This window comes from Oculina patagonica, chromosome 3 (genome assembly GCF_052425735.1).
Source record: "Oculina patagonica isolate OP01 chromosome 3, crgOcupat, whole genome shotgun sequence".
In the NCBI taxonomy this organism is placed as follows: Eukaryota; Metazoa; Cnidaria; class Anthozoa; order Scleractinia; family Oculinidae; genus Oculina; species Oculina patagonica.
The window spans coordinates 9,034,134-9,061,275 of NC_135760.1; the positions used below are offsets into that span (position 1 = coordinate 9,034,134).

Genomic DNA, 27,142 nt, shown 5'->3' on the forward strand with positions numbered 1-27,142 from the left:
TCTTTGATATGGAGATCGACTTTTTTGTAGTCAAAACGTCCAAAACGTGTGCTCGCTCATACCAGTATTTCCCAACAGCTATATTGTAGGAAACAAAATTTCTGTAAACGGCTCTATTAAATTAAGACTCCGGGGAATATTTTTCAAGACCTTTTTAGAGGAGAGATTTAAAATAGAGAGGGAGGGGGGGGGGGGGGTTACTACTGACAGAGGGCGGGGCTTATCTCTAATCATAAATGTGTTTAAAGGGTTTTAAAGTTCCCACTTTAGTGCTTTAATTAACGTCACTTGCTCTTTATGTTTAACCAATTTGCAACTCGAAAAACAAACATAAAGTTTCATTGTTTGTTAAACGTAAACAGTATCGCTATCGTAACAACAGATACATTTCCTATGTACAAAACGGCAGAGTTGTTTAAGGTGTAAAACTTCTGTTTCTACGGATCATTGCACGTCATTCCGCATGCAGAGAGACCGAGCCGCTGGCGAGAATTCTCTTTAGTTATTCTGATCTTTATCAGAGTATGAAGGCTACCGACTTCAGCCAACGCATACGCTGTAGTCAAAATATGGAGGGGACAGGGGGGCGGGAGAATAAGGGCCGGGAAGGGTACGGGAAGGGGCGCGGGAGAATAGGGGCCGGGAAGGGTACGGGATGCGGGAGAATAGGGGCCGGGAAGGGTACGGGATGCGGGAGAATAGGGGCCGGGAAGGGTACATGATGCGGGGGAATAGGGGACGGGAAGGGTTTAGGATGCGGGAGAAGAGAGGGTGGGAAGGGGTTTTTCTGGGGGGGGGGGAGGGGGAAAAATAAAAAAAAAATTTGCAAATTTTGGTAAAATAAAATAAATTAAATTTTTTGTTAAATTGCAATTGCATTTTTTAGCCTGAAAACATTTTAAGGCTACAACGGGATTTGAACCCATGACCTCGGGCGCGATACCGGTGCGTTGCTCTACCAACAAAGCTATGAAGACTTGATACGTTGGGAACAACTTAATTGTGGGTCCTAATGTCCCGCATGTGGAGTAGATGACAAAGTGAATATATGAAAGACATAGATGTGAACTGAGGGGTAAATAAATAAATAAATTTAGTGAAATGTTATAGCAAAATAAAATAGCAAAAAAGGGCAGGGATCACAAAGGAAGGGGAAGCGGAAAATACAGACCCCCAGTGGTTAAAAGTTTAGTTATGATCCAAATTGTAGTTCTATGTTGTATAGCACACTACCAATAGTTACCAGACCACAAACAATGTGTTTTGTGTGAACATTTATTCTGTAGAACTTCCTTTTTTTTACAATTTGAAAAATTTATTTTATACTAAGCTAAATTTTTACCTACGATTCCCGCGGCTTAGTGTAGTTATTTATTGTCAAGAGAATTCCCTGACTGGAAAGCACGATTGTTAAGTGTGAGTAGATACGGTGCAGTTTGAACTTATAGACCCTTCCACAATATTTTTTAAACCTTTGATATTTGCCATGTAGCGAAAATCTGACGATACTAAGGGCATCTCAAAAACAGTAAGCTAGCCAAGTTTGCGAGTCCTTTGTTGTAAAATCGCAAAGTTATAGCTTTCCAAAGTCGGGAAATTTTATACCTTTTTTGCTCGTGGCAAGTATGCGCCCCAACATACAAACGCCTGCAAAATTCCCCGACTTTGTAAAACCATTACCGGGTTCGACCCTCCACTCAGGACACAGACAGGACAGATGACCCCAGACAAACACGTCGTCGAGTGGACTGAGACAGAGCTAGAGAGGCAGCGAAAGGCACAAATCCGACTCCAGGCCAGGACCCGACGAACCCGCCATTAGATTTCGTATCTTACAAGATAATGGACTCTCAAACTTCGCCATTTTAAGGTGTTCTTTCCAGCAGTATCGATAGATCGCTACTTGGTCAGTATCTAAAATTGAAAAAAGAATACCGCGAAAGGGTCTATTAAAAGATTTATGTCACGATATTTTGAGTTTGTTACGAGAAATACAAAATAGTGTCGACTTTGAGGAGGCGTAGAAACGAGAAGGATCCTGAAAAAGAGTTCTTAGAATTAAACCATTTAAAGGCGTAGCATTGAGCATTCGAAAAAGTTTGTGATTGACTTTGACATCTTTTTGACAGCTTTCTGATGGGTTCCGTACTTTTTGACCAATCAGAGTCCAATAAGTATGGGGGCGGAGTCGATCATATGTCGCAGGCGGGAAACCTACGTCCGCCTCACTCGTACACTTAATAGAAGATTTTCTATTGGTCAAATCTATATAACAATGATAAAAAATACTTTATCGAAAGGCGCGCATCGCTGTAAGTCGACCCCGTGTAGAGCATCTCGAAACTGGTTAGAAAGTGAGCGAAAGGCTGTCAAAAATCAGATGAAATATAGATTGTCCTAAACTGATCGGGGTGAACACAGGTTCCAAAATGGAGACGTATGCGTGGGATTATAACGTCGACTAAATTTCAAAATCTTAAAATTTCGTACCTTTTCATCGAAATACGCTGAATCTTTCACGAGACTAACCAATTGTTAACAGATGACCGATTTTCTATTAAATTTTGATTAGTTTCCAGACGCGATTTGCGTTTCTTAGGTCGAGCATGCGCATGCTATGACATTTCCCCTTTAAACTTAAACGCTCCTTGGCAACATAATGTTCCTTCACCTTTAGCAACATTTCTAACGCTGACAAGGTACTAGCTTGCTCCAGAGGTCAGCATTTCAAAGCAGACATCACAGACTCGTACGGGTTTAGTTAATTCGTATTTTATGATGGGGATCTGTTTGGATGAGCACTTGGCACAAAGCAGGCGACCACAATGGCGACTGAAAAAAAAAAGAAAGGAAAAAAAAATGTCAGAAAGAAAAAGCAAAACAAAATCGAGAAGATAGTTGACTTTAATATCCCAACGGAACTCGAATCTAAAGAGTTAAAAGAGTATTACATGTGCATCTAGTTAAAAAACATTTAAATTTTGGTTGCGACTGACATCAGTTTTCTATACTTTTTTTTTTTTTTTTTTTTTTCAAAATCACCCCCCCCCCCCCTCCCGCCACCCCCGCAAAAAATTTCGCTAAACATTTCTTCCAGCCTTCAATGGTCACTACACCATCGGAGGTTATAATTTTAATTTTCCCTGACTTCTTTTCTTCAATATTTCAATTTTCCCTAGACTCAAAATAAAATTACGCTGAGCTTTTCCCTGACGCTTGCATAATTTCTATTTTAGGGTGCCTGGATGTTCTTAGCGTTTGACTTACCAGTGATGTTTTCTAGTTTTGACGGAGAATTTGATAGAGCATTCATGACACACAGCTCCGTCAATCCACTGCGGTTCAGCGCTCAGCATATCTACAAAAATACAATCCAAACATAAATCAATCAAGGATGGTTTCACAGTCATAACAGTGATCACTGACCACCATTGAATTTCTCATTAAAATGTCAGTACAAAGCCATACATGTGAGGAGAAAAATAAACCAACAGATCATAATTGTCTTAATTTATAATCAAATTTTCTCAACCCCGGCTTGAAAGAGTGACCTTTGCAGTCATGTAACTTGGCGGGAAAGGAATTACTTAAACAACCAAATAAACCACAAGCAGTCCGTGTTTTTCTTCATAAGTCGCCAACGGGAAGACAAAAAAAGCGCATGCAAGAAAAAAAATCTCCCCCCTCCCTCCCCGAAACACCTCTCTCCTCTCTACTTGCAAACAGATTTCGCGCGGGCATAGTTTTCTCTCCCTATTTCTAGTTCGGCGATCCACCAGGCCGGGAAAAAATAACCACATTAACTACTTACCAAGCAGTGTGTACAGAAGTTTCTTTGTCGGTACTTGCGCGTTAAATATCGACACGCCATGTCTGTTAATAGTGGCCAGGCTCCCTCCCGCCTTCAGCAACTCACGGCATAATCGAGCCGCGCCGTTGGTGTATGCAAGAAATAACGCTGGGAACAAAACGAAGAGGATGTCACGATCGCTGCAAGTGGGCATGTTACATGTAATACTACTGATTTACGTTTGCTTAGTTTACAATTCGTTCACGGAACTCCTGGAACGTTGTAGTAAACAATCAGGGCACAGTCGTTACCCTTCTGGCCAATCAGGTTAAAACATTCGCGATTTAGGCCATGTATATATTTTTTTCCCATTTCCCGCGCTTTGGCACAGGTTACAATTTTATAGCTTCACTATCAATACGAGTGTTGGCCTGAGCCGAGAGTATCCGACACAATAAATTGATGTTGCTTTCAGAATATCATCTTACGTTACTTTTACATGTTCACTATTGTTTTTTTCTAATTCTAATAAAAACTGATCCGTTGTCTCTCTCTACTGAAATCACCACACCATTCAGCGCTCTTTCCAGCAGCCCGTCCCGCGATATTAGTTTCAGCTTATTGTGTTCGGCCAAATAATGCCCGATTCCCTCTATGGCGCGCGCCTGCAGGGAATCTTGGTAGTTGTATTCATCGTTGCTTAGTCTCGCCATAGTTACTATAGCCTCGCGCATGGTTTGATGAATACAACTACCATGATTCCCTGCAGGCGCGTGCCATAGAGGGAATCGGGCATTCCATAAACGCTCACGCAGATACTCTTGGCCTCCAAGGCCATCACTATTTTTTAAAGGGGGCTATTTTTCCTTTGAGAAAAAGTGATGGAGTTCAAAAACTCATGGAATTGAACTCACCGATATTCTCGTCCGCATCAAGGGCGTTGATTGGATAATCAGGCATTGACTGGCGAAACAACTCAAATATGGCCACCGCGTTGTCTTTAGCGTATTGCGCTAGAATGTGAAGTGGATTCTGGCCCCTAAATACACATTTAGAACACAAACGAAATTATTACAAAATTGTATCAAAGAGTCATTGTAACTCTATACCATAGGCGTACGCGGCGGGGGGGGGGGGGGGGGGGGCGAGGGGGGCTGCAGTGCCGAAATTTTTCGGGCAACAAGCCTAGAGAAAGAATAGAAAATAAGCCGACAAATCTCAACATTACGTTCGAAACGAATTACATCTATAGAAAAAACGTATTGAAAATATACTGAATTTTGTGGTTCAAAAGTCCAAATTTCTCATTCATCTGTTTTCGTTCATGTATCGTTTCATCTGTTTATGTATCGTTTTCTCTTGCAAATTGCTATAATCATGGTCAATTTCTCGCGCAAATTTTGCGTGATCCCTCAGTTTGATTTAATTGCAATCACCTTTTCCATAGCTTGCGGACTTTGAGAAAGTCTATTTTTTTTTCGGGCAATAAGGTGTCCGCCCCCCCCCCCCCCCCCTCAGGTCCGAAGGTGCCCGTACGCCTATGCACTATACAACCTTACTTAAAGGGACTGTGTCACGGTTTTTTTTATACCAAATTTAGGCATGGAAAATAACCATCAAATTCGGTGAACTAAAGAATTAACCTCTTTAAACAATGAAGAGATATCTCAGTGACACAATAAATACATGAGAAGGTACGGATGGCCAAAAGTAACGAAGATTGAAACGGATTTCTATATGGGTTTTTAAAATGTTGGGCTGAACAGTTTTCAAAGTTAATCTCGTTTGTTTGTAACTTTAAATAATAACGCCCAGAAGACATATTTGGTTGCAATGAAGCTATGGTTTTGTCATTTAGATCCTGATAGAAGTAATTTCTTTGCAAACATTAAGTTTCATAGCGAGTATTTGGTGAAATTTAATGAAATAAACTTAACTCAGCCGTGACACAGTCCCTTTGATTAAATAATATATGAAAAATTTTACGTTTTGATGCACTAAGCTGATTTTCAATACTTATTGTTAAACTAGAGGGGTTCATTTGAGTGTTGAAAGTAAATTTTGTTTTTTTTTTTTTTTTTTTTTTATTTTTCTTGGTTGTCTTAAAAAAATCGCGCCACTGTCTCAGCCAATCAGAACTAAAACCAAAACCAATCCTGACTCGCTCGCACACGTTTTCTCGCGCTTTGTGCCAGCTACATGTATTTGCTTCGAGTTTTGATTGGTTCACTGGATTGTCGGTGTCCTTTGTGATTGGCCAGAGTCATTACCTTGGTTTTGGTTTTACGACACTCAATTGAAAACTGCTCTAATACTATTATACCATGTTTATATTTGACTTGAGGACATGAATACGGCCTAAAGGAAATCCACACAAATACTGCTTCTAGTACTCACCGCGCATTGTAAGCTTCTGCATTTATTGATGACTCAGTGAGTAGCACACGAACAGCCTCCACGTGACCACACTGCACTGCCACGTGCAGAGCTGAAATGTAACAGTAGTACATTGATGTGAGCGACCGGGAAATGTTCAAGATCCGAAAGTTTGAGTCCAGTAATCTCAGAAAACTGTTCAAAGATCGTGTAAAATAACTTTTCATCCTAGCCGTCAAGTTTCCACAGTTAACTGAACAATCAGTGTATAGGATAATAAATTACTTTTTGTTTACAAACTCGTTTTACTGTTGTATTTTTGGGTAAAGCTCCTAACTTTATAAGGGAGGCGCCGTGGCCTAATAGCTATCGCATCGGACTTGAATCAAGCCGGGTCCGCGTTTGAGTTAGACTCGATTTCCGCCGCCTTCTCGAGTCCGGCCTTTGAGGAGCGCGGGCTCATTTTCCCGGAAAGCAGCTGGAAATCGAGCCTAGGTTTGAGCAAGGCCTGGGATCGAAAAAAATCCCACTTTGCCGTTCGGACAAGCAGGTCTCAAAGTTTGCCTGCCCAAGGCAGTTGCAACTTTTTTACAGTTAGTAGGCAGATGACTTGCCATGGCTCTGGCCCATTTTCCATCGGGCAAGTGAGCATAAAAAGTTGCCTGTCCAACAGGAAAATCTACTTGTCCCCAACGACCGGACGGCACTTTTTTCGAGCCCTGCAAGTCCTTGCTAGGGCCATTGCGTTGTTTTCTTGGGCAAGACACTAACTGTCACAGCGCAACTCTCCACGCAGAGTAAATGGATATCAGTGAACTGTTAGGGAACCCTGACAAAATGCTAGGGAGGGGGAAACCTGTGATGGAATAGCATCTTGTTTTCCAAAGGGAGTGGCCAACGGACGTTACCTAGTAACTTTTCACATACATGTAGCCTTTATATGGGCGCTTTAAAAATTCCATACCGCTGTTTTTAAACCTCATAAGAATCCATACCGTGTAAACCCATAAGAATTCCATACCGTTGTTTTTAAACCTCATAAGAATTCCATACCTTTGTTTTTAAACCTCATAAGAATTCCATACCGTTGTTTTTAAACCTCATAAGAATTCCATACCGTTGTTTCCTCTCTCATCTACAGCGTCTGGATCAATTCCGTTTTCCAGCAGGACGCTTATGATGGACGCTCTGTTGTTAGCAGCCGCCATGTGCAACGCTGTTTGACGATGCTTGTCTGGATCATTCACTCGACTGCCGGCGAGAAGCTTAAAGACAAATTAAAATATATCATAAGAGGCCAGAACGTAGACAAAGAAAGTCAGACAAAGATTTTGTCAGAAGCCCATTTGTGAAGGTACCTATCTTTTCAGAAGATCGCTACAAATCACCGTTGGGAAATAATAGACTAGTCTGTAGTGAACTACACATGTTTATTTTCATTATTTCTAAGTTCTTAACTTGAAATTGGCAGAGCAGCAGGTTTTAATTGGTAAATTTACGGCCACACAACAAACAGGAATGATTTCCGAGCATTATAAAGACATTACATTGTACAAGCTGAGATAAGCTTGAAATAAGCGGCCTGACGTTTCTCAAGTTTACCCAAATGCAACCCGCTCTAATCTTCTCCAGTTTTGTCCAACCATGCGCCTTCTTGGCTTTTTTTGTGTTTCTTTTGAGTTCTTTTACAGCTTTAAAGGGGCTTTGATACGGATTTTAACAGAGTTTCGAACAACCAAAATTTATATTTGTGTCGCAGGAAACCTACAAATAATGGTCAATTTTTTTTTAGCAATTGCTACAATGTATATTAGAGCACTGAAACTGTTAACAAGCGTCTCTGGCTGCGGATGACTAGCATGGAAGTGGATTATAACTTCAAAGATTGAGGCTAAACTTTTCAAGTTGTTTTCGCGCGTCTTCAAAAAATCGATACCTTCAGGTGTTCAAAGATAATGCTTTGCATGAGAAAAGTTGCCTACCATTAATTTCTGAACAGTTTGAACCAAACATCTGAGAAATCCCTTGAAGTAGCATAAACAACACTTTGTACTGAAAGTAAATTATCAAAGCCTTACCAAGTGTCTGACAATAATTTCTGAGCCTGCACTAACAGCTAAGTGCAGCGGAGTCCTGTGAGAAGAGTCCTGGATTCTAGAATTGACATTGGCAGACACGCCAATAAGAAACAACACGGTCTCGACGTCAACGTTTTGGATCGCCAAGTGAAGGAAGTTACGACCCTTAGAGTCGAACTGGAAATTAAAGAAATAAGTATTCATTTAATAGGACAGGGCATATTTTGTTAGTAAGCTAAAAATGTAAAATTTCAATAATAAGACTTGCTTAACACTGAAATGTACCACACTGTTGTTACTTCATTAAGCCCCGGTTAAACGATCAAACATTTTCGTCCAACATCACGTTGGAACAGCATGTTTGACCGTTTAGCCACCTCACTCAAAATTGCATTTAATGGTTTCCCATCAAACGTTTTCATCCAACATTCAACTTCAAAAAATGTTTGATCGTTTAACCAGCTCTGCAAACAAAGCAATCCCAAGTGGGAAAAAGCAATCAATGAGAAACCGAATCTGTGTGAATCTGATGTATGCTTTAATTTAACTTCAGCGGTATTACGCAGAGAGCGTTGTGTGGGCTCACTTTGTTCAATGTTTGATCAAACACTGTTTGCTCGTTAAGCCACCCATGTTGTGTGGGACAAACGCGATTAAGTAAGTAAAGAAGCTTCTCACATCACGCGGTGATGGCCTTTTCCCTAGATCGACCCCTCCCCTCCCCACCCCCAACCATCGCCCTGTAGAAGTGTGAGATTTTAACCTTCTATAAACGGACAACAAGGGGTAGAGCTTGGTGCCCGTATTATGGAAGTGTCCGTATTCAAGAGGTACAGATTACATATGAACTATAGTTTCTCAGGGACCAGTTAAATGTCCGTAATATAGAAGATTTGGTATTATGAAGGTTTACGTAAAAAAAGGTTCGACTTCACTTCCGTCACCTGTTCAGCGGCTCCTGGTTCACGTGCCAAAATAGCTGCCGCCGCCTCGTGATCACGTGTTTTCAAGGCAACAGCGAATGGCGTCTGGCCAGAGCGGTCCGTGACGTTCATGTTGAGTTCCGGATGGCTGAGCAGTAGCCTGGTAACGATAGGATGTTTGCTAGTGATGGCGATGTGGATTGGGCTGCGACTCTCAGAGTCCTGCAATAGATCAAGATGATAATTGTAAGAACTTTTCATGCCAAAGGTTTGTTCATAAGCTTGATCAAAGTGGAAGCAAGTGAGTAAACGCAAACAGAGCGATTTTCGATTTAGTGTCGTAAAACCAAAACCAAAGTAATCACTCTGGCCAATCAAAAAGGTTGTTACACAAACAATCCAGTGAACCAATCATAACTCGAAGCAATCACATGTAGCCAGCATGAAGCGCGGGAAAACGTGCGTGAGCGAGTCACGATTCGTTTGGTTTTGGTGTTACTTCTGATTGGTTGATAAAGTGGCTCGCGGTTTTTTAAACCAAACACTTTTAAAACAAAACAAACGCGATTTACTTTCGACACACACTTGAAGTGAAAACCGCTCTATGTGCAAAACGGGATCGCCACTCGACGCAAATCTCTCAGGGCTTGAAACTAAAACCTTCGCATAATTCTATGACATACCTTGCTGTTGACGTTCACTTTATGCTCGAGTAATGTTTGTAACACATTATCCAAACCACCATCACAAGCCAAGTGAAGAGGAGTCATTCCATCCCAGGCTTCTACACCACCCTCGCCATCTGGGCCAGGACGCCGGGGACTGTGAAAGAACATTTTGTCAGCGAGGTTAGGAGAGACAACTTTAATTCATTCAGAAAAACGACAACCTCTTCAACTTGTCAGTTTTTTTTGAGTCTACCTGTTGATGTCACAACCACTTCGAATAAGAAAACACGCGGATGGTTCGTCTCGTTCAGCGATGGCACGATGGAGTAGGGATTGGGTACAACCATTAGGGCCCAGATTCCATGCGTCTGTGTCGCAGCCGTACAAAACCTAATAGGAAATTGTGACATTTATTATGTACATAAGCACTAGCTCTTCAATTAACATGAAAAGCAAACTACTCAAAGAGCAACTACGATTTAATGTTGAAAGGGACGGCACATGCGCCTTTTTGTACGGTAGACCTTTTCTAACTGCACCATGAGACATTGTCGACTGGCAAATGCTTTCTCTCGAGTTTACACTCACAGACGGTTTGAATAAAGTAGAGAAACACAAACCACAACAGAAAATAGCTCCGATTGTAACGAATTTTAAATTTATCTGACCTTGTATGCATGTTGTTTGTAACGGGCTTCAGAAGACGGGCTCAATATCATTTCCGTAAAGCATACTTAAGGTTACTCCCCTCCCCACCCCCCCCCCCCCCAAAAAAAAGGGTGCTTCCTACAACACATTTTGACAAAGAAATTGGGCTTAAAATGTCCTACTTTGACCACGCCCACTTAAGCTGACCAAGGTCTCGGGGACTGTTGTTTTAAACAAGTTAAAAACCTCTTTTCTTCGATGCATCAGGATTCGTTCACATATAGATATTATTTTCATTTTACCATTTGTTTAACTCACCAAGGTGGAGGCGACATCTTGTTGTCCACTCTTAAGCGCCACCCATAATGGACAGTTGTTCTTCTCATCACAGCTGTTTAAGTCCGCTCCTTTCTTACAAAGCGCGTCTACGACTGGCTGCAGTCGACACTGGATTGCTAACTGGAGAGGCGTCTTGTTCTCTTTGGTCCTGAAAGAAAAATCACGCGTCGATGACAAGTGATTCAGCCCAAGTCAGGGTTGGACGTTTTACTTTTTAGGTGTGTTTGGCAGTTGCTTAAAAAAACAATTCCTGAACAGGAAAAACAGAGGGGAAATTCGTGCAAAGCGACGTACTAAAAAGAACTTTAATCAAAAATGTACAATCCAATAGAAAAATCTTGTGCAACTTCAGGCTCAGAAAAATTGCCTACCTCCCACCCCCTCAAAAATATAATGGTCCATCATTTAGGCAAGTTCACGATTTCTTTGTAACGCACCATAGCGTGACAAAAACGGGCAAGGCTGGTCTAAGGGAAGGACCATTTTATTTTATTTATTTATTTGTTTATTTTGTGGGGGCCGGGGAGGGGGGGGAGAAAAAAAAAAAAAATGTTTTGTCAAACACATAAATAAAGTTAAACAAAGGAAATCATAACTGTGAAGGAGGTTTTGATATCAAACACTCGAGACAGTGTTTAATTCGGATATCCAAACACCTCGAATTTCGTCAAAATCAACTCTCTTCTCGGTGTTTGGATATCCCTGATGGTTTTTTTTTTTAGAAGATATTTTTAGTTTTTTTTTTGTAGAATTAAAAAAATATAAATTTTTTTTTGAAAAAAAAAAAAAAAAAAAAAAAGAGAAAAAAAAACGACCCCCCCACCCCCCCCCCCCCAAAAAAAAAAAAAAAAAAAAAAAAAACACTGTATCTTGTCTTTGAAATATTACGTCAAAGATAAATATAATCAGCTTGAGACAATGGTGTGACATACTTGTTATTGATATCTGCTCCGTGCTCCAGTAGGAACAGTGCACTGGCGTTATCTCCCCTCCTCACCGACTTGTGCAGCAGTGTCAGACCCTTGGTCGTCTGTACCTCTATACTTGCTCCTGCCTCTAGCAGTCTGCTGGCTACCGACATCTGTCCTGTACACAGGGCTAGTTCCAACGGGGTCTGATCCTCGCTGTCTGACAAGTTGAAGTCTGGTACGATGGGAAGGCGACCGCCCCTGCCTAGACTACCTGGAAGGTGCATAATATGTTACTTATTTAACGATCGGTCCAACGCGATATTTTTGGGTCACATACAAACTATCCTTTTTCCTGTTCCGCTTCTCAGAGCATCCAATTCAAAATTGAAAATGAAATTTAAGCTGGTGCGAATAAAATCTGTCAGTTTTTACGGGGTGGGGGGCCTGAAGGGGTAAAATAGGAAGTGGGATTTGGGCAAACTTTCACTGGGAAAATGGGATTTGGTTCACGTGGACTGGAAATCGCAAAAAAAAACAAAAACAAAAAAAACAATAGAACCGGACCTGGGATTAGAAAATCGGAAAAACAATAGGCTGGGAAATGGGATTAGGTTTATACCCCCCCCCCCCCCTCCCCTATCTTCAGGACCTCCTTTACGGGGTTGCCGTATCTATGGAGCTTATTAAAACGACTGAGCGCGCTTTCGTTTACGCCGAATGAATGTCTATGTAATAACGAGTTTGCGCACTAACGAGGTAGCTGTATTCAAGAGTTTCTTAACTTCGGAGAAAAATGACTGAGTTTTTATTCGCAAAAGAGACAGTCGTAATTACGAGGGGAACCGCAAGACGAGGATTTCACTGCAGATCATTAAAACTTTTCACATAATGTTCAAAATTTACACTATCACGCTTTAAACGGCTCATAGGCGAATTCCGGGTCTAAAAAAATCCCCTGAATACCCCGCCCTGTTTCTCTAGAAAAACTTGCTAGGCGAAGAAAGAAAGAAAGGGTAACCGACCTTGAAAGTCAATAAAACAGTTTACGACATCTTCATGCTTGTCGGCTACAGCAACATGTAACGGGGTTCGTCCATGGCAGTCGGTGATCACAGCTTTAAGGTAAGGATCTTGATAGAGTTGGTAGTCTTCGATCAGCTTATGGATCATGTCTTCTGTCGGAGTCTGAGCCGCGTCCGAGTCAGCGGCTGCTCCCACTGAACTTGTAGCTTCACTGGGAGAGGGGTCTGGTACTGAGCTGGTCTCTGACAAAAGACAGAAGGCAAAAAGGGTTGGTTAGGGTCGGCAAGGAGTGGGTAGGGCAGTTTTGATTTACCTGACACAAGGTACATTAAAATAAAACGCAAGGTCTTGTGAATCACAAGTCAAAATACAATTGACAGCCATACTACACGCTTAAATGTCTATTTCGAAATTTATTAACTAACATTTTCTTTTTTTTTTTTTTTAGTTTTCGAATAACTTTCAGACACTGAATCGTTGTTTGTATTGCGCGCAATCAGAGGGACCGAGGACTGCAGTATCCTGTATAGTACTTAACAACTATCGAAGGATTTTTTGACTGAGAACCACAATCGCAACTATCAAAACGTTTCGAAACAATTATCTTTCAATGTCATCACATAAAAAGGCTCGTCCAATCTCACCTATACTGGGCGCCTCCTCAAAAGGATTTCCACCGAACGATAAAGCAGAAGCGGCAGCTGAAGCAGCTCTGATGTCGTCTAGGAAAGGATTAGATCCGTCTTCATCAAAAGGATTCGTGCTATGTCCCAAGTCCGCTTCGAAGGAATTCATCTTATTTGAGGTGATGGCCGACACAGACGGTGCGACTTTCGCTTGAGGTGATGGTAACTTCTGTGCCTTCTTCTGACGTTCAGCTTCTTTTGCTTTCTCTGCAGCCTTGGCGGTTTGGATTTCCCAGAATTTTTCTGTGGCCTTTTGTCTGGCTTCTTTCTTGGCCGCATCCCTGGCTTGCATTCTTTCTGTGGCTTTTACTTTCATTTCTTCTGTTTCTGTGGTTTGGGCATTTGGATTCGCACCACTGTTAAAAAAAAAAACGAAAAGATATGATGAGTATTTTGCGTTATACTAGAAATATCTAATCGTATCTTTTTGGAACGCCTCGGGGCATATCTGGCGAATTTAGTCCGAGCCATGCAACATGCAGATCCTGCAACTAGAGTCAAGCGCAGGAAAACATGTAACCAGTGCCATGCGCGGGAAAACATGCATCCAGTGCCATGTATGTAGTACGATTCTTCAGTTTTTCTTCAGTTTTTCTTCAGTTTTTCTTCTTCTTAGAATTTAAGTGTAAATATTTTAACTTTAAATAGCTTAGATATATAATAATGTAAATAGTGTCCACAATTAGTTTTTTTTAAGCTAAATACTTCAGACACTTTAATAAAGTATTTCATTCAAGCGCGGGAAAACATGCAACCAGTGCCATGCGCGGGAAAACATGCATCCAGTGCCAAGCGCGGGAAAACATTCAACTACTGTCAAACGAGCATAAGCCATAAAACGTGTGCATAAATTGGTTAGAGACTATAGAGTAGGTTGCACGGTTTTTTAAAGCCAATCGTAGAGCCAACAAACAAATAACCAAAGCAAACTACTTTCAACAGTCAATCAAAAACCGTTGTCTAAACAAGATGAAATGCTCTCACTACATTCCAAGTAAACTAACTTTACCTAGTGCAGTATGTAACTTGTTTTCATGTTAAATTAAATTTGATTTTTCCAAACTTGTGGATGGGAGCTTACTTGTTAAGCAGTTCAGACACGAGTCTAGCCAGGCCCTTTCTTGCAGCAACGTGAAGTGGCATTTCGCCATGTTTGTTGGTGTGGTTTGGTTGGGCTCCATGCGACGCTAAAAACAGGCCAGCTTCCTCTCGACCAGACGCAGCCGCCATATGAAGCAAGGAATCACCTAAAAGAAAGGAATAGTTGTTTACGAAAACAATAAACTGCAATTCTGATTTCTTGGTCTTGGAGCTTCTGCTATCGTTAAGATTAAAAGACTGAAGCATTATTTATACACCATTGTGTCCTTGGCTAACTTATACCGCTTCTGTTAAATTTATTAGCTCAGAGTTATTTTTTAGTTCTCTTTGTAAACCGTTAACCACCGTTTATTTAACCGTAACTGAATTAGTGTCCTTTAGTTCGCTTTAAAAAGTACCTCCAGTTCTAAAATAAATATCCCTTTCAGCACTTTAAATGGCAATACATGTTTTTTTTTTCCGAGGTTAAACGCTTTTCCATTCAAACGCACAGTTCTGTGTGGTTTGGACAGAGCCTAACAGCAACGCACTTGTGACAAATTTCCATCTGTAAACGTCACACATGCAATTTTCGCATTCTCGGCTTCCGAGTGCTGGTCTGGCTGAGATTCCGTTCTGTAGATCCTTTTGCCCTACAGTCTGGAGCTTGATACAATGAGCTAACCAGGTGATAGTGGGTCATTTTCAATATCAACAACAAACAAACAAACAACAACAGAGATGCCAGTCACCTGTAATATTGTTGATAGCGTCGGGACTCGCCCCATGCTTCACCAGCTTTGCCGCCAGGCTGTCTTCGTCCATTGGATCAACTCTTGTGTCACGTGACAATGCCAGCCACAAAGGAACCCGCCCTTCATTGTCACGCAGCTCAAGATTGAGTCTGAAATTAATGGAAAACGCGATCAGTGACGAAAATTTAACTTCTCCTTAAAACATCACTGCACACCGCGGTCGACTTCCAACCTATAAGCACCCTCATTATTACAGAATCCTCTATAATACGGATACCAGCTATTAGCATAAGTCAGTGGATGGCTTTTGGCAAGCTTCCAGTCTGATCTGGTGCTAAAGAGCACCCACTATTGAGTGATAAAACGTCCTAAAAGTTTGCATGTTATTTTTTGTGTGTGCATTACGGCCGAAAAATATATTGTCTTGATGTTCACCAAATTCTCAGAATAACATTAAGTGAAATGATGGGAGTTGGTGAGGAGAATTAACATTTCCAATCATCTTACTTGGCTTTCTGTAGAAGAACACTAAGAACGGCATCATTCTGAGCTTCTATGGCTCTGTGTAAAGCAGTCCTGGAAAATGAATAGATGTTGCAGTCAATTTTTGATCTCAGTTATTTTGTTATTTTAACTATAGTTTTTTTTAACTACACTAGGTTAATACATAGAAAAAGTAAAACACCTCCCCACCCTTGATGTCTCATACAATGTTTAAGGCACGCACACACCTCCCTGCACTGTCCTGTGCATCAACATTGGCTCCATTTTCCAGGAGCAGAACTGCAATCCTTGCCATGCCCTCTGATGATGTCATTGCTGAAGAATTGCTTGCTCCAATGGAAGCAGAAGAAGCTGACCAAGGCCTGCAGTATAAACAGAGCAACTGCTATCAAAGGGAGGCTAACACAAGGTTCCAAAAATAACAACACTTTTGCATATATGTGGTTTAACTTTTAAATCTGTGGATGAAACTCTAGTGTCCCACCATTCAAATGAAAGTTATTGAGCAGTTCTTTGATGAGGCAATGTTTATTTTATATGCTGTACAAGGTGTTTCTAACATTTAAGTCTGTGGATGAAACCTATAGTGTGTGACCATTCAAATGAAAGCTATTGAGCAGTACTTTCATCCATGTGGTACTCTTTATTATAAATGCTGTACAAAGTGGTTCTTACTTTTAAGTCTGTTGATGAAACCCTAGTGTGTAACCATTCAAAAGAAAGCTATTGAGCAGTACTTTCATGTGGTACTGTTTATTATGCTGTACAATGCTGTTCTAACTTTTAAGTCTGTGAAAAAATAACCTAGTGTGTGACCATTCAAATGAAAGCTGCTGAGCAGTACTGTTTATAATGCTATTTATTATGTTTTCAATACTTTACAAAAAAAAATAACAACATTTTTTCCTCACTTATAAGAAGCAGTCAGATGAAGTGGTGTCACATGTTCACTGTGTGTTGCAGCACTGCCTCGTGCTCCATTCTTGATTAAAAAGGTTGCAGAAAATTCATCTCCTTGAGTGATGGCCTTGTGTAATAAACACTTGCCATCAAAATCAGCCATGTTGACATCACAGCCATGACCGACTAGAGTTTTAGCAATGCTCTCTTGCTTCTCTGTAAGTGCGATGTGAAGAGGGACCTGCCCACTGGAAGGCTCCAACTCATTCAGTTTACCAGGTAGCTAGTAACGGTATTACACATAATAAAATTTAATATGTTAATCATCAAAATAAAATAGACCTTTCCTGCATTCCTTTCAGTGTGTACGCACAATAGCACCCTAACCTTGGCGCAGTGCCACATTTGTTAGAATGTGGAAGGTCTTAAAAATTAAATAAGTGACTGATAGTAACGTAATAAATATATAACAACAGTCAAAGCTCTCACTCTCATCCTCATCGAGCCCATGAGGACTCTTGAGGCCAGAGTCAAATCTCTACCACTTTGGAAATTCAAAACAGTTGTCGTTACTAAAGCTGATAGTTAACAAGAATGTGCTTTAACTTGTAAGTGACATCACTTTTGTAGCATTAAGGTAGTACCCGCTGCCCTGCCAGGGAGAATGCTGTCAAACATACTTATCTTAATTGAGTATATTTCATATCCTTTTTGTAATGTAATGTAAATGTAAATGTTGTTTATAGTGGTCATGCACTTAGCTTCATATCTCAACGAGATAGCTAGTTTACAGGCAGCCACTGAAACAGAGGAAACAAATATTTTCAATGAAAATAACAAGGTTAAAAATCCCAACTGGCAGGAGGCAGACCAGTTGGCTATGTACAAAGGTGATCGAGGATTTGAGCTCGGGACAACCGAGAAACAAATCCAGCTGGTGGCAAGGTTGACATGGTTGTGTTATTACCTGTGAGTTAAATTCTATCAGGAACAGAAAAACCACATCTTCTCTGTGATGCCTGACTGCAAGGTGAAGTGGGAAGCCAGACTTTGATTTGAACATTTCATACAGTAATGGTGCGCTCATACTGCTGAAGTCCTCTGTCTTCAGGTCATGCTGGAATTCAACAGTCATAAAAGCACAGACTTAGTTTTAATGGTGATATTACAGATAACAAACCTACTGAAAATGATAACTGGTAACGAGGGACAATTTGCAATTTATAAAATGTGCCATGAGATGAGTATTTAAAATTTTAAACACTGAGTGTCTCATGCACACATGAATGAACCTCCAGAAAAACATTGGAATTGAGGCCGAACAACCGGCTTGGAAAATAAGATGCATGTCCTGTCTTTTCATCTGAAATGTTACCAACACAAAGCTTGATGCCAAGAATGGTACCCGTGTGTCATCAAAAGTGTTCCATTACCACTAAAATGCTCTGCGATGGCAATAATGATCAATATCACATTTCTCTGACTAGTAACGTGAAGGATAAGCTGTCAGTAATAATATTATTACCGGTAGGCATGAAAATGATTGTCATATGAAAAAGACCTTCACAGAAAAATTATAAACAAAACCCACCCAATGATTGGAGATAATTTCTGCACAATACTTCTGCAAGTCCTTTGCACCAATATCTTCTGCAGTCTGGTAAAACTTGATACAGTTTGACACCGACACTGAAGACATCAGCATCTTTTCACACCTAAGCAAACGAAAATACATTTTAATCAAATAATCTTACTGTAAACATAATATTTTTCCCTTGAAGCCAATTTACTGTCAGTACAGGGAGGGGGGGGGGAACTTATATGAAAGGGATGAGGGTGCTTGTCAGAAACTTTGACCAATCTGGGTGTGGCTCAAGCATTTTTGACCGCTAAAAAATACTGTTTTTTTGTGTCTATTTGGTCCAGACTATCAACACAGTATGGCATTTCTTATCGTCAACACCTAAGTAAAAAAAAACCCCCCCCCCCCCTAAACACCTAAAGTGAGACCAAATTCCATGATTTTCACCCCTAAACGAGACGACAAGCATTCTCTTCCTATTCATGTGGGAGTTCCCCCTCCCCCCCCCCCAATGAGCTTTTAGTACAAGTCTTTGTCATTAGAGAGTGACTGTAGGGGTATAAGGAGGCAGACTAGTGTTCCTTTGTCCTTACCTCTCCTTTAGCTCTTTGAGTCTGTACTTTTTAGCAGCTTTAACCAGCTCTATAAGAAAAGCTTCATCATGAGGGATTTCTGCCTGGTCAGTGTAAACCCACTTCATTAATGTTAAACCAACTGATGAGCTAATGTCTAAAAGAAAAACACTTGAAATTAATTTGACATCATTATTGCATCAAGCATTATTACATGTATAGCATTCAATTGCAAACCAGGGTATAAAATACAGTGGGATCCCAATTTCTCAAATCTCCAAGGAAAATGAAGATTGGTTTGAGAAATTGGGGTAAAATTGCAGTGTTCGGCTAAGTGAAGCAAATTTGAAAAGAAATGGCTTTTGGTTAAAGTTCTCTGAAGGCTCAAGAAATCGAAGATTTGTAAAATAAAATTGACTTGAAAGCAAAGAGGATTGTGTCTCTAAAAGAAGATGTCACCTGTTAATTCAAGCTCACTAATCTCATTCAGATCTCTGTTACTCCAGTGGTCTCCACGTGCTGCTAAAACAAACTTATGGGCCTTTATTTTCTGGTCCGCAAAACATACTGTGATGTCACTGTATAAATAAAATTATAATAACATAATTTTCGTTTTAGGTTTTGTGGCCAGCAGTGCAGGGGATTTGAGAACAGAAGGTGCACTAATCTGTTAGAGCAAATGTGGCAAAATACTGCAGGTACAGTAAGAGTAACCTATAATGGGCATGCAATTACCATCTTAGTGAAGAAATTATTCAACATGACACGAGTGTGGGACAAAGAAAAAATCTGAGTCCCCGACGGGAATCGACCCATGGCCTCCCAGATACCGGTTGGGCACTCTAACCAACTGAGCTACGAGAGACTCGTGGTGAGCTGGGCCATTTACTAGGTTGATATGTGACACCCGTCCTGCATACTGCTAGGATCAGCAATTTTGAAATCATCAAATGTGTAGTAAAAAATAAATACATTTATTAATTACCATTTTATTCTATGAGAAATAGCAAACTACTCCAAGCCACTTTATGTAACAGAATCCAGAGTTAAATATTGTCACTTATGATTACCGCTAGGTACCTTATGAAATGGAACAGACGTTCAGTATCCTACCTAAATCCTACCTAAACAATTCTGTCCATTCAGAACTAATTCTATCCATTTAAGATGGCTCTTATTCTTCTTTTTACCCTTACTTTACACAAATCCCCTTTAACAGTGATATCATTTTTATCTATTTTATTTAGTCTTGAGTAAAAAGGTCTCTGTATATTTTGACTACTCATTCAAGATATGATAATTGACTCAAATCTTAACCCTATTCAGACCGGGGGGGGGGGTGAGGCCGCGTGACGAACTTTACAGATTAACCGCGCCCTTATCTCTGCAACAATTGTAGGGTGGATATGTGTCAGGAAGATCCCGGATTTTGACAGCATATTTTCCCAAATTGTTTTGCGTGTTTTTAAAAATCAACTTAGATGGCATTTTTTTACTTTTTACGGGTTTAAGCACTTTCTTTGAGTACTATGATTTTGGGTGGTTTTCGGGCAGGAAAATTGAAATAATGGCGGACAAGATGGGGTTTTGACATCAGAGTATGGTGATGTGACGTCACCATCGTGAACCAAAAGAAAGAGTTTGGACGTACATACACCTATAAGTTATGGTGATTGCTCAAGAAGTACTAGGGGGCAGCCCCCCGGAGAAGGTCAAAAGCCGGTTGAAAGGGTAACTGGAAAAGTAAATATTCATGAAATAACGAAGTTGGTTCTCGCGCCACGTGGTTATTCTGGGCAGCCATGCACTAACTCTATTTTTTTACTTATTGTTTTGCTATATTGATGAATAGGTGCAAATAAAGTTGTTGTTGTTGTTGTTGTTGACTACTTTTTACAGCTATTATATGACTAAAGATTATTAGACTCTAAAATAATTGCAGAAGATTTGGTAGACTGAAGCAGTGTCTTATATACCTGTACAAATCCTTGTCAAACAGTTCAGCCACAGTTTTCAGTAATCTGCTGACAAAGGTGTTGTCGTGTTCTCCAGTCTGTCCAGATGCCGCTACTGCAAGGCTGTACTTCTGCTCCAGATCCACAAGCTTGTTCTGTAGCTTGACATATTCCTGACGTAACAGGCTCAGGTGCCGCTCCAACTTGGCCACCTGACCTATGTCCATTAAAGATATAATGGAAAGCAATAATCAAAACAGATCTTACATTGTTATGTAGACCTTCTTGTTCAGTCAACTCTTGTTGAATTAAAAATTCTGTTATACTGTAAGGTCTGTGATTCAGTGTCTAAGTGTGTAACAGCAATTTATTTGAATATGTGACACATATATATATGTACATTAAAAAGAAGTTCAACATCATTCACAAAATTAGTACACTGAAAACAGGACCATGTCACAATAACTCTTCTCCCCCTCTGACGTATCTGTACATCTAAAACCCTGGTCGCATTGACTTGCAAAAAGTTGAATTTTGTATGACTTGCATTCACTTACTAGACAAACTTGCACACCCAAATCAGCAAATGTCTTTCACCATTTTGCCACCCAACACTACTAATGCACCTATCAATGTTAAGCCGCTGGGGGGGGGGGGGAGGCCGGGCATAGGCGGGGGACTTGACAGCATTTGTTTGCCCGTAGTGGGGACTTTTGACTGTTTTAATGGACTTTCTTACAACATTTTATTGACGTTTAGTGACTTTTTTGAACATCCACAAATGCCCTGGGGTTGGGCACTTGATCCGAAAGTCTCAGCTAAGTTCAAATGCCCGGCCTATGCCCGGCCTACCCCCCCCCCCCCTCCCCCAGCAGCTTAACATTGATACGTACATAAAGTCTTGTCAACACATGTTGGTGTTACCTTTATATTACTGCGACAGGACATAATATTTTATATATACAGATTATCCCACATTGAACAATTGGAAATTGCTTTTTAGAAACTTGCATGCCTTTGCAAATAAACTTGCGAGCCTTTTTAGTGAACCAACACAAGTCTAAATGCAAGTTCATAGCCTGCTGTACTTTGTATTTGTACTTGTGACTCAGTTCTTTTGGCCAAAGGGCTTATAATACGCACAACAAGCAAACTAATTCGCACACAGAATTACACTGACGGCTTTTTACTAGTGCAGAATAAAATGGGGATAGCAGGTGATACAATGGCCATCACTTTTACACTCAAAACATCCTGAATCATGCGACATATATTGATATTTCCTCCATGATCGCGTGTACAACATAGCATCACAACAACAAAACGCCAAGAATTGTGTTTTGATTTTCCTAAATCGTCCTCACTTCACTAATGGAACACATATTTAAGAGCAACGAATAAAATGTAACTATGTGTACGGGCTGGAAATCGATTGGCATGGAGCAAAGGAAAGGAGCAATGCCAAACAAATTGAATGACAAGGCAGATTAAGTTTAACTTTGCCAGCTCGTGTCAACCGGCGTGATTTTTGTAATTTAAGAGCTTTCAATTACGTGTCAAAAAACGAGTACTTTTAAGAAATCGCTTCCTTACCAAATGAGAAAAAATGTTTGCATGTATTTAGAGCAGAAGAGACCGCCATTTAAAGAGGAATTCAAACAACAATTTACACTCACCTTCGTCCGCCATCTTTGATCTTGATTCTAAACTCGACCCATACCTCACTGGGTTTGTTATGGAGGGGAGGGGTAGTGAAGTGGGCATGGGGCTGTTTGGGGACGTCAACGGATACAAGGGGGGGGGGGGGGTTTACAGGGGCGATAGTAGCCATTATTATATGGCTACAGTAGTACGCGCTCTTGTTTGGTTGGGGGGTTTTTTTTTTTGGGGATTATAAATTTTTTGGCTTGTTTTTTGTGTTGAGAAAAAAAAAAAAAAAAAAAAAAAAAAAAAAAAAAAAAAAAAATTTTTTAAAAAAAAAAAAAAAAAAAATTTTTTGAGGAGAAGGAGGGGGGGGTTTTTTTTTTTTTATAAAAAAAAAAAAAAATAAATTTTCTTTTTTTCCCTCCCCCTATCCTCTATTTAATGCAAGGTTTTTCCGTGCACCCTAAAACATTTTATTGTCTTTTTACCTTTACTTGTAGTGTAATAATAGCTAGTTGGGTTTGACTGATGTCCCTTCAAAAAGAATTCTGAAAAGGAGAGAGAATCGCCTGGCCATTTGTTTCAGGCACTGAAAGTTAAATTTATACATGATCATGTCAGTTCACGCATGGGCCCATTTCTAGCTACTAACATGATGGTTGGCAATTAAAATTTTATTTTAGTGGGAAAATTAACAACAGGTTCAAAAGAGAACGGGCGAGGGGAGGGAGGCAAGAAAACGGGTTCTTTGTCACAAACAGTACAGCAAATCTACTGTAAATTCATTTTATTTTTTACAAATTCTGATAACTGATTTTAGCTGTAACTTTACAGAATATTTAATATTAAGTTAATGATAATTCCTGTTCATAATCCATTAATGAAATTAAATTAAATTTGTCACATAGAATATTTTAAAAGGAAAATGTATGATTCCTAACAATTTTTTTTGGTCAGTAAAGCTGGATGTTGTTAATATAAATATTTACAGTATTTTTTTTTAGCTTTTCCTAGCAATGTTGCAGGGTCCTTTACTTGTTCTTGATCTAGCTCCTTCTTCCCTTGTGAGGAAAAGAGTCAGTAGCAAGCTAAACCATTCATTTCAAATAACATCATCATGCAAAACGCCTACGTATACTGCTAAGAAAAAACCTTCTCATAATCTTGTTTACTCTACATAAATTAAAAAATATTGGCTCATTTGCATTGTTTGTCGCAATTTGAAATATACCAGAAATCACTGAATAACAGGGCCATTATCTAAGCCAATCAGAAAAATTACCGGTATTTTCCTGGTATTGACAATAGATCACAGTACATCCATTTTATCGTTTTAATTTAATAACTGCTGCCTCTATGACTTGAGATTATCTTGTCTCCAAAATTCTTTACATTTCACCCATATTGAAGCACTGTAAAGTTCATGAAGATATCTGAAGACACTTCCATGCTCTGAAAAAAATCCACCGTCATCTGTTGGAGTCCAAGTTTTTGGCAGGGTCTTTCCTCTTTCCAGGCTTGGACGAGTTCCAGCATTCTCATACATAGTGCGTGCATTGTTTCTCCTTCGTTCAGATTTTGGCCTCTGGCTTCGTGATACTGCTTCACGCTTTACTCGTGTTATCACATCAAAGTCATCTTTACTTCTAGATGGCATATTTCCACTTAATCTGCTCAATAAGTCTTCATTATGCATGTCTTCTAACCGTTCCATGTCAGAATAGCTCAAGGGCATTAGTTCCGAGGATTGTTTAGGGAATGAATAAAAACCTTCATCAAATGCGAACTCATTTTGAATTGGAATCTGATCATCATCATCATCATCATCGTCGAGATTTATCAGATTACCGATTGGTGTTCCTGTTCTATCTAAGGTGACGTCACTATTGACGTCACCAGAATAACCTGATGCCTCTTGCATCTTTGGAAGTTCTAGATTATCCAGAACATCACTGTATCCAGCTCCAAAATCTCCTGTAACACTCACAACAGGCATCTGGAATAAAGTCTCAGAATTCGCTCTGTCCGCCTCAGTATCAACGCAATTAAAGTTTGAAGCACCGGAAACGCTTGATGTTGAATTCGAATTTGCGTTACTACTCGAGCCTGCAGTAACAAGATCATTTTCTTCGGCTGTCAACTCTTCTAACTTACTTTCGAAAGATTCCACCATCATTTTTAAGTATTCATAACTCGAATGAGTGATCGCCCTCATCCACGATTCCATTTCCTTCGGTGTATCAGCACCGAGGATGTATGTCCGGCCATCTCCGCCAAAAGTGATTTGAAACGCGTACGGTTCCCCGCTTTCCGCCAATTCAACGTGACAATTGTCCAACACAATCACTCCGATGGGTTCCTTGTCCGATCGTTTCTCGAAGTAATACAAAAGATTACCCTTTAAAATAAACCAGCGTCGCTGATAGCCTCGGTTAAGTTCGCCCTTCTTGTTCAGAAAGCCCTCTTTGTCGGTCGGGGCGGAGGAAGTGGAAAATTCAGCTACGCATCGTTCGTTCAGTCTCATAGTTATGCACTTGATTTTTGCTCAGCTTGCAAGAATATCGTATCATAAACGCTATCCTTTGCAAATGAAAAAGGCCAGTTTTAGATATGCAAATAAAACTCCTCAAAGATTATATTCGTTTCTGGAAATCACTCAAGTCCAGTCGCCATTTTTTTTGTTGTTGGTCACGTGATCTGACAAAACAAGAAAAAGAGTAAAGCTGGGTTCTAATCGTGGATATTAATACCATTAAGGGACGGACCATTAGACGGGTTTTGTAAAGTGATAGGGGGGTGGGGAATTTTTAGTCTCCCTCGCAGCCGTTCTTAGTGTCGTCACGCAAAATTCCTCCCCACTAACGTTAGAACAGAGAAGTGGCCCACGAGGCGCTAGCCGAGTGGGTCACTGATGTTCATACCACATTTTGACGTCTTCTGTGATCTATTACTGAACAGACGCACGGCAAAATGAAATCTATTTGTTTTATATAATAACACAAGACTTCAGCACACTTCTGTGTGAGCAATGCTGCCGTACCGATGAGCTAAGTTGTTTTGATTTCACTATTAAGTTTTCGTTAACACGAAGCATTGTTAATCCGATTGAATTAACAGAAAAATGGTCAATTGAAAGTCAATGAAAAAACTAACCTTTATTCCGATTTGGAAAGTTGTTTAAATCTGTAAACATTAACCGAAGCGTTCAACCGCAATTCGTTTGTTTTAATTTTCCGTGGCATCGTCCAACTGTACAACATCGGTCAAACTTTCATACAGATTTCGGATAATTTCTCGAATAATTCCAGACCTCTCAACCTCAAAACACCAAAAATCTGGAGACTGATGTAAAAAAATCTGGAGATTTCAGTAAAGATCTGGAGATTGATCGACCGGCAGACAAAACCAAGTAAACACGTGTCCTAATTAAGAGAAAGTGTTTGTATCCTGCTTATGATTAACAATTTAAAAAAAAAAAAAAAAATTTTAAAAAATAAAATAAAAAAAATTGTAAAAAACGTGATCAAAATGCGAGAGACTGGTAATGATGGTTACCTAATTTGGAACATTTCTTCTATATATGGTCATGGACTGTGTTTCCAGCGCGCGGCAGCGAACAGATGGATTAAAACTGAAAAGCTTGGTTTGTTTAACTGTGGATTTGCACAGAATTTGGCGCAAGACTCACCTAAGTAAGCCAAAAATTAAATTATACAAGAAATTGCATCTTTTCAGCTTGTGCCTCTGTTTATCGTGAGATTTGCCTGTCTCATCGTGAGACCGTGAGATTGAACTGAAAACCGTGAGTCTCACGACAAAATCGTGAGACTTGAGAGGTCTGTAATTCACTGTCTTCTTCAAGCTTGTTTCGCCCAGTTAAATGCTTCGAAAGGTGAACAATGCTTGGCGTATTGTTTCTCACTGAAGATTTGTAATTAAGCTGAACTTTTTTGCTTTGTTGCGGCCCCGCAAGTTTGAAAAACTTTGCCGACAACTCTGATTTGGACTATGAACTCTGATCACGCGCGCGAGTCACACCACCGCGTGACGTCATCCATGTGTCTGTACTCTGATAGATCATAAGTAAGAACCAATCAAAATGCGCGTAGAATTCAGGTTATTATATAATGAGCAATAGTTTTGTAGATGGCATGAAAATCACAAGACATTAAACTAGCCAATAAAATAGATCCACGAGCATGATTACACAATGACTGTTATGTCGACATACTTGTACTTTACAAAGCTCTTGTGACTAGTGTATTGTACATTTCTAACTATCGTAGCAGCAGTGCCGTAGAGCTCGGCCTTTAGCAGTTTCCAGTTTCGCTTTTACTTCGCTATTTTCCCACCCACCCACTTCCAGGGCAGTTATGATTTTGTGTATAAAACAAGAAAAAGAGTAAAGCTGGGTTCTAATCTCGTGACAATATCAGTCCAGTGCGGAAGGAAATATGGTCGTTGCAGCAATGAGGTTTCTTCTGCTTTTGCTACCGGTTTGTGCCTGCATTATTGAAGCGAATGGAAAAGAAAGCCTTGCTTCTGTGGTGTTGGATTCCGATGGCAAAACTCTGATTATAAAAGCTGGATATGATTCCTCGCAGCCTATGGTGGCTTGGGGCAAATTTCGTGATGAAATTGATTCCCTGGGTGAGTGCGCTCCTGGGCCGGGGGGGGCCCGGGGGGCCGCCGGGGCCCCCCCGGCCAC

General features: G+C 40.2%; 3 protein-coding genes across 4 annotated transcripts in view; 1 reads left to right on the forward strand and 2 right to left on the reverse strand.

The window, feature by feature from the left end:
- Positions 1 to 1,812: 1,812 nt before the first annotated feature.
- LOC144646388 (rabankyrin-5-like) lies at positions 1,813 to 22,498 on the reverse strand. Of its 2 annotated transcripts, XM_078505950.1 has the most exons (25): positions 22,467 to 22,498; positions 20,812 to 21,007; positions 19,295 to 19,413; positions 18,857 to 18,992; positions 18,273 to 18,396; positions 17,649 to 17,798; positions 16,693 to 16,964; positions 16,009 to 16,143; positions 15,785 to 15,853; positions 15,275 to 15,426; positions 14,524 to 14,689; positions 13,401 to 13,798; positions 12,756 to 12,998; positions 11,755 to 12,004; positions 10,802 to 10,970; positions 10,089 to 10,225; positions 9,851 to 9,989; positions 9,189 to 9,389; positions 8,245 to 8,421; positions 7,284 to 7,431; positions 6,188 to 6,278; positions 4,705 to 4,829; positions 3,812 to 3,958; positions 3,268 to 3,358; positions 1,813 to 2,832 (listed from the first exon to the last, which is right to left on the reverse strand). In XM_078505950.1, exons 1-25 carry the CDS (start codon positions 22,477 to 22,479, stop codon positions 2,703 to 2,705), a joined length of 3,978 nt encoding a protein of 1,325 aa, XP_078362076.1. In that variant the 5' UTR covers positions 22,480 to 22,498; the 3' UTR covers positions 1,813 to 2,702. The 2 variants fall into 2 exon arrangements, 1 of the variants encoding a protein (XP_078362076.1); XR_013569403.1 differs by lacking the exons at positions 1,813 to 2,832; positions 3,268 to 3,358; positions 3,812 to 3,958; positions 4,705 to 4,829; positions 6,188 to 6,278 and adding an exon at positions 6,287 to 7,144 and having other exon boundaries at positions 7,202 to 7,431.
- A 696-nt stretch (positions 22,499 to 23,194) lies between these two features.
- LOC144646368 (uncharacterized) lies at positions 23,195 to 25,131 on the reverse strand. Its single transcript, XM_078505925.1, has one exon. It carries the CDS (start codon positions 24,956 to 24,958, stop codon positions 23,789 to 23,791), a length of 1,170 nt encoding a protein of 389 aa, XP_078362051.1. The 5' UTR covers positions 24,959 to 25,131; the 3' UTR covers positions 23,195 to 23,788.
- Positions 25,132 to 26,335: 1,204 nt separating this feature from the next.
- Positions 26,336 to 27,142, forward strand: part of LOC144646430 (putative phospholipase B-like 2) — an 18,375-nt gene continuing 17,568 nt past the window's right edge. The window contains exon 1 of the mRNA XM_078506020.1: positions 26,336 to 27,088. Coding sequence (XP_078362146.1) covers positions 26,889 to 27,088 — 200 coding nt within the window. The 5' untranslated portion in view covers positions 26,336 to 26,888. The remainder of the gene's footprint in view (positions 27,089 to 27,142) is intronic.

What these genes read in the sequence shown, in the direction of transcription:
- LOC144646388 (XM_078505950.1), bottom strand. An exon ending in GTGTCTGAACTGCTTAACAA is followed by an intron (nt 13,799 to 14,523) that starts GTAAGCTCCCAT and finishes TTTTTTTAACAG; the next exon opens with TGGTGCGAATCCAAATGCCC. An exon ending in TGAGGAGGCGCCCAGTATAG is followed by an intron (nt 12,999 to 13,400) that starts GTGAGATTGGAC and finishes GTCTTTTGTCAG; the next exon opens with AGACCAGCTCAGTACCAGAC.
- LOC144646368 (XM_078505925.1), bottom strand. Translation starts at nt 24,958, where the DNA reads ATGAGACTGAACGAACGATGCGTAGCTGAATTTTCCACTTCCTCCGCC.